Source organism: Cyprinodon variegatus, unplaced genomic scaffold (assembly GCF_000732505.1).
Source record: "Cyprinodon variegatus isolate N-32 unplaced genomic scaffold, C_variegatus-1.0 Scaffold212, whole genome shotgun sequence".
Classification (NCBI taxonomy): Eukaryota; Metazoa; Chordata; class Actinopteri; order Cyprinodontiformes; family Cyprinodontidae; genus Cyprinodon; species Cyprinodon variegatus.
In genome coordinates, this window is record NW_015150665.1 from 30,540 (window position 1) to 37,965 (window position 7,426).

The window sequence follows — 7,426 nt, forward strand, 5'->3', positions numbered from 1 at the left end:
ATTACTGGTGGCTGGCTTTAGTCGCAGTACCGCCACCTTCTGCTCTGGAGTGTAAACGCTTCGCCTATGAGAAAAAGGAGCAGCGCATGAACCGAATGCAACACACGCGAACCGAGACAGTCGAACCGAACGGTTCGGACGGTTTTCAAAATCCGTTCCATCCCTAAAAAATATATATATATATGCTTCAATATTAATATATATATGCTTCAATATTAAGGATTACACAGAGTAACAAGCTATGGGGAAAAGTGGCTCACAAGCTTCCTGCATGTTCCAATAGCCTTATAGGTTCGATTAGCCTCAATTTATGTGAAAGAGAAGACTCAAAGTTACAACTGAACCTCTCCTTTCTCCTCGTGTGTGTGTGGGGAGGGGGGTAGATTAACTTAAACTAGTATGTTGTCATGTTTTTACGGTTCTGGTGGACAAATTGTTTCATGTTGTATTTAGTCCAATTTTTATATTTTCTATCTTATTACTGAATATCCAGCAAAAAAAGTTTACTTCCTTTTTCTCTTTGTACTAGTACGGTACTGAATGTTGGATAATATGGTTTAATGCCCCACTTTAATATTTTTATAAGTGAAATACTTTTATTTAAGAAGTGAACTGTTGTGACAATTCAAAAGCCCAAGCTTTGTTTCTATTATCAATAATTTCAGAATTATTAGAAGTGTAAACTAAATGAATAGCTGAATTAGTTGATTGAGTTGTGTGTGTGTGTGTGTGTGTGTGTGTATGCATGTATCTATGTATGTATGTGTGTATATATATATATATGTGTGTATATATATATATATATATATATATATGAAATCTTCAAATTAAGCCTCATGGTTTTTTGCCTAAGGGACAATATAGAATGGATGATAGCCACCATTTTCTAAAAAAAAGAAGAAAAAAGAGCAACAACAGCAGAAAAAAAAAAAAAAATTGTGAGAAAATACCAAGAATTTTATTAGGCCCTCACGCACAATTTCAACCTTGCGTGCACACCTCCTCTCGATCAGCCAAGTTGACTCTGGGCCGGTGTTGTGCACTCTCAGGCAGACTGGCTTGGTTTTCAAAAGCTGCGCAGGGCTTTTTTATATGTTTGGTTTTGCTTGTTTCCTCCAGCTTCTGTCCAATTTGGCGCTTCGTAGAAAATCGCAAATCTCAGTCTTTTATGCGATTCCAAAATTGCAAAGCATGACATTGCAATATAGATTAATCGTGCAGCTAATATATATATATATATATATATAAACAATTTTTTTTTTTTTTCAGGCTTCTGCCATATTTTTTTTGGACCAACTGATCCATTTCCCTCTATCCCTTTCTCCTTTCGTCATCAGTTTCTCTGCAGAGTTTGACTTCCGTACATATGACAGTGAGGGGGTGATCTTCTTCGCAGGAGGGCATCTCAATAGCTCCTGGATTGTGCTTGCAATGCATCAAGGGAAGCTGGAGCTGCAGCTCAAGTACGGTGCCGTCAGTAGAGTCACCAGCAGTGGGCCAATGGTCAATGACGGCCAGTGGAGAAAGGTTAGGAGTTTCTGTTCAGAGGCTTAAACAACACATACATGCTGTTTGATTTCGCTGGTTGCAGTCAGCTTGATGTCTTCTCCCAGATCTCAGTGGAGGAGCAGGGACGAAGCCTTGTGATAAAGATTGACAGGGAGGCTGTGATGAAGATCGCTGTAAACGGTGACCTGTTTACTCTGAAGAAAGGCATACATGAACTTAACCTCACTGTTGGAGGAGTTCCTTTCCGACAGGATGGCCTCGTCAATCAGGTGTTTCTTTTTATCTTCTTGACTTTTCTGGTTGTGCTCCAAAATAAGATCCTCCTCAGACATTTCTAAACCATCCCTGTTTTAATACGTAGATAAATCCCCGCCTGGACGGCTGTATGAAAGAGTGGCGCTGGCTGACGGGGGAAGACACCTCAATCCAAGAAACCATTCGATTTAATGACAACATGCAGTGTTTCAGCTCTGAGGTTCCTGGAGCATACTACCCTGGAAGGGGCTTTGCTCTCTTCAACATCAGCTATGGTGAGCCCTCAACCAAACTACATACAGTTAGAGAAAAGTTCAATTTGCTTGGCAGGTTTTAGAGCTCTGATGGACTGATCTGAATTACGGAAAACAACAAATGTAGATGTTTTGGACTATAACTTTTTGAAATCGCAGTAGTCTTTAATAATGGATACCTCCTGGATGTAGGTGTATTAAAGCACTTAAGTTTAATTTGTAATTCCTGAACCATATTGTATTCCCACTGATGACTGTTAGTTGGCCTATATAGATTCTCTCATTGTATGCAAGTGTGTCATCAGCTGCCATTCTTTTGTTCTGTTAAGGTCCAGAAACAAAGAACCTGAGCATCCAGATGACGTTACGCCCACTTTCTGCTATCGGAGTGCTGTTTGCTCTGGTACACCAAGACCAAGTCCCTCTCTCCATCGCTCTGTCTGACTATAACCCCACCACAGAGGAGTGGAGAGATGTGAGTGAATCTTATCTTGCTTGCTGACGATTTCCAAATGTTTCTCAGTATGAAAAATACGCCTTTTGTTTGCTTCCAGTTCATCCTGGTTTCTGCAGGCACTGTTGTTATTGCCAGCTCTCCTGCACTGCTGTGTGACGGTGAGAGTCACAACATCCAGGTGACCATCTCTGGCAACCAGACTCTTCTTCTGGTTGACGGCAAGCCTGGACGAAGCGAGGAGGCAGATTTCACTACAGATGTCTTCTCACATTCAAGCACATTTATAGGAGGTCTCCCAGGTCAGGACTAATTCTAACCTTTTTATTAAAGCCACTGAGAATTTTAACATCATAAAGCGTTGAGAAAGTTGGCTATCCACATTTACTAGTTGATCAAGTCCAATATTTTTTGGACTTTGGATTTTCTTATTGATTTTAGTGTTATTAAGCAATATTTTTCTGTATTTTCTGCAGGAAGTGTTTATAGTTTTAGATTCTTACTCTTAGAAAACTAGCAATGCACCCATATGTGTATTGACCCGATATTTTATCAGCCAGAGTCATAAATACTTTAATCAAGGCTTGATTAGAACAGGTATGAGAACACCTGACCTGTGTGCAATTAACCAATTATATATTTATCTGAGAGGTTAGATGCAGGCCGATACCAATCAGATCCAGACATCCCTCGATGAAGCTATTATTTGTTCCTCAGAGTGGTAATAGGCACTGTTTTATCTTGCTAGGTTTGGGTTTTGTTTTCTAAGAGGCAGATGTAAAAAAATGTTTGTACCCCTGATCATTCTTTGTCTCACATGCAGTCATTTCTTCCCTCAGATGTTTCTTTGGTGTCCACGCTTGTGTCGGCTCCCTACAACGGCTGCATGGAAGTAGCTGTGAATGATCAACCTCTAGATCTGGACACGGCCATTCACAAACACAACGACATCCGTTCTCACTCCTGTCCCCTGCTGAACTCTCAGCTGTAACCAAAACCAGTCTACGAGCAGGTCTTTGACTTGATGGGGGAACATGTCCACTGAAAATCCTGTAACATTGGGTGATACGGTAGCTTCAATTGAAACTACTTTTTTTTCCCGTAATTTGGCAAAAAGGCTTGATAGAGGCATCTGCTTAGGTTTCCACAAGTTTTACATTTCTGTGAGAGAAAAGCCAGATGGAAAATGAGCATCAGATCCCCTGTACCCAACAGGAATCAAGATATATTTTATATTTTATATCTGATGCTAATGTATTACAGGGTTGTAATGATTTTCAGAGTACTGTTAAATGGTTACTTTATCTGATCGCTAAAATATAGATTTCTCTTGAAGTCGAAGGCACTTCTAATGCTTGGATAAAATAAGTGTTAACAAATGCTTAACAAGATGGACCCAATTACACACTGCTCAGACAAACCCATCATCTGGTGCTTTAACAGCTCTGAGCATTCGGTGCATAAAAACACTCTGATTGTGAACCTAAAAAACATATTTGCCCTTAAAATGCTGAATCTCCTCTTGAGCCACAGCATCAAGACACAGCGTTGTGTTTTGTTGATGACCTTGCACATAGTTACAGGTAGAAATGGACTGCAGCGTAACGTCGTTTTTTTTATTATTTACTCTCAATTAGAATAGCACTTCATGTCTGCCTGCAACCTTAAAAATCAACCATGTGCCTAGAAAATAACAGCCAACCCAAACCTGTCAACAGCTCCCCTCTGATCAGGTGAACCGTTTTGCAACCGTGCAGTACTGTAACCCCCTCCAGATGAAACCAATGTCCGCATTGTCCCGGTGGGTTCATTGTTGAACCTAAATCCCCGATTCCATCACAAATCCTCTTCTTTTCCCAGGAGTCACAGTTTAAAACCTGTCATATAGCAAACCGACATCCACAGATTTAGCCACTAGAAGCACACGGAGAGCGGAAGGGGCACCGAGCACTAGATCAACCCGACCACACAAGCTACTGAGAACAAGAAGAGCGGCTGTATTATACTGTGTGTAAATAATGTTACTGTAAAATGCTTTAGAAATGACAGAAATCTAACACTACCTTCTGCTGCAATATTTGATTGTTTCAACAAAAAATAAAACATTACAATAGGCCTTTGCAGCGCTTCGCTGCTCTGGTCTAATTAAAGCCTCTCGACCTCTGCATCTGAGAAAAGTTTTAGCAATAAGTTGGGCTGCTTGACACAGAAACTGAGAGGTGGGAAGAGCAATAGCCTGGAATCAAAGTAGCTTCAGTCTGTAGGAGCTGATTTTAATTTATCGGTGCTGAGCAAATCTAAACACTTCAAAACTGAGAATGTCTAAGGAGCATTTTTTGACTTGAAACGCCAAAAGGGCTCCAGTGTTCTTTTACATCCTCGTCATTTCAAAGTTTTATTATGAATGAATGCAGGAGTATTAAGTTCAACCTTTTATTGTATTATTTTTTTTATCATGTGTTGTATCTTAAACTATTCCCTTATTTGTATTTTTCACCTTAAACTGCCAGTATGTGTACAATGCTGCAAGATGTCTGCCTTTTGAGTTTTAACTTCCCTTAAACCTATTTAAAAATAAAATCCACTGTATGAACATTATATTAAAGAGTAAAATTGTATTTTCAAAAAAACTAAATGCTTAGTGTGTGTTATTTAAGACTGGATCTGAAATAAATCTGCATGAGTGTGGAGTAGTTAGTTGGTGAGCAGAGACTGTCCCTGGTATAGAGAAAAAGGCTTTAGTTCCCTGTTTGTTTTTGTGATGTTTTGCTTCCAGTAAACCCAATTTATGGGAAATCTTCAGAAACCCTGTAGATCAGCAGTTTTCTATTCTGTCCTTTTTTATGTGGAAACTGGCTGCTTATCTACTTTCAGGACTCCCAGTACGCTTCAGTTTCAATTCTTTGCCTCTTACACAAAAATAGTGACATTTAAAAAAAAAAAAAAAAGCTAAATTCTCACTTTTAAGTTTGTTTATATTCTGACAAACACCCAAGGTCATAAGATAAGATTATTTACTGCAAGAATGAGATGCCGTGAACAAACAGTTAAAATGAGCTTCTTACATAGAGTGAGTCACACATAGAGATAGAGATAGATTAGAAATCAACTGATACAGGGTTTTTTAACCCCCCACTGATCTTTTTAACAGTGAAAGATAAGTCAAGTGCAGTAAATTATGTATCTCAATATAATAATCTAAAACTACTTCTAACAAAGCCTGTACCTTTACAGAGTACTTCTTTAAACTGTTTTTTTTTTTTTTTTTTTTACTGTGTAATACAATTCAGTATTGCTTTTGCAGTGATTCCTGAAATCAATATTGGTTATTCTTCCTCCATTTACATAATAAAAAGGACAAAGATTCCTATTGGCTGTATAATCTTCTTTGTAGATACTATAATCCCCACCTAAAGGGTGAGATGCTTCCCCAAAAATGCACCAGTGATCTGAAGGATCTGCTAAACAAGAAAAAAATTGCCTTAATGAAGAAAGAAAGGGAATTATTGAGGAGTATATAGAAGCAACTTAGGATCAAGATAAGAGAAAGCAAGGAGGCATATAGAAGGAAGCTGGAAAGCAAGCTCCTGGAGAACAACATCAGGTGTTTGTTCAGGGATGAAGGAAATCCAGACAGATGGAAGTATGGAAAGACCTAATGAACTGAACACGTTTAATAATTGCTTCAGGTACAAGCTCAGCATCGTTCTCTCCTACCCTTAGTCAAACAGACACCCTGCCTCCTTTGGCCCTAAGCCTCAGCTTCAGCAGCTCTGTAGGATTCTACAGCACCTCTTTACTCTTCAGGCTGACCCAGAAGATGATTACTAGGAAGTGGAAGAAGTCCCGCCCTGTTCCAGCTACAAAGAAAACTCAGCTAAATGTCCTCAGTGACTATAATCATGTTACCTTGGATCCCATGTCATGAAGGTTGTAGAGAGACTTCTATTATTTCCCCTCAAACAAGCAGCTATCAGGACCCCCTGCAGTTTGCTTATTGCTGTGGAGCTGATGATGCCATCATACACCTGCTCCAACAAACCCACTGTCATTAAGAAGAGGCAGACATCACCGAGAGGATCACACTCTTAGATTACTGCAGATTGGTTGCTCTTTATATATATAAATCTAAACCAGTTGGATCAAGATAATGAATTAAGTTATATTTTTCTTTAAGACAGGAAATTATGAGAACGAGTCAAGTTCTTATGGGTTAATTGGAAGTAAACATTAAACGTCAGAAACTTTTTTATTCAAAGTATGCTTACTGTTGTGGCCCTTAAAAAGCATTAATGAACAAGTAGCAGAACCACAGGAGTAAATATCTAAAGTCCTGTTTTCAGGATAAGAAAAGGTTAAGTCAGCCTGGGGAAAAGAAACAACCTGTAACAGAATGAGTTGCAGAACCACATTTTATTTCTTTTTACTTAAATTCTCTTCCAAAACCAAAACAGAAACTTATACAGAAAAAAAAAACATTTCTGGGAAATCCACATATTTTAGCAAAGAAAGTAATTGAGACTGATAATCCTAGTGCCCATTTCAGGGACATCCCCACATATTACACTATATTCACTGCCTCATACATAAACGTTGCATTATTCTCATCTGTCCCAGAAAACAATAAAATATGTTTATTTTCCAAAATTTAGAATCTGATATCTTTTTTAAAAGCCCTTACTGCACATGTATAGGTTCAACAATACATTTGTATTAATTTTATAGCAGCAGAATGAGAATCCCATCTGTTTACACACATCAATAATACATACAGTGTTGACTATTAAGTGCACATTGAATATTAAACACAAACATAACCAGGAGCAACATGAACATTACTTAATCTCCATTTCACATTTTGAGAAAGCCCTTTTAATTTGAATATAGACAATCTATAGAGTGCCTTGTGAGAGAATTTGGCCCCCTTGAACTTTGTCCTTTTGCCACATTTCAG

At 38.6% G+C, this 7,426-nt stretch overlaps 1 protein-coding gene across 1 annotated transcript in view; it reads left to right on the forward strand.

Moving 5' to 3' along the window:
* The window catches only part of gas6 (growth arrest specific 6), a 15,106-nt gene extending 10,018 nt beyond the window's left edge, over window positions 1–5,088 (forward strand). The window contains exons 10-15 of the mRNA XM_015380386.1: window positions 1,338–1,527; window positions 1,614–1,778; window positions 1,871–2,039; window positions 2,348–2,493; window positions 2,573–2,774; window positions 3,312–5,088. Coding sequence (XP_015235872.1) covers window positions 1,338–1,527; window positions 1,614–1,778; window positions 1,871–2,039; window positions 2,348–2,493; window positions 2,573–2,774; window positions 3,312–3,463 — 1,024 coding nt within the window. The 3' untranslated portion in view covers window positions 3,464–5,088. The remainder of the gene's footprint in view (window positions 1–1,337; window positions 1,528–1,613; window positions 1,779–1,870; window positions 2,040–2,347; window positions 2,494–2,572; window positions 2,775–3,311) is intronic.
* The last annotated feature ends 2,338 nt before the right edge of the window (window positions 5,089–7,426 follow it).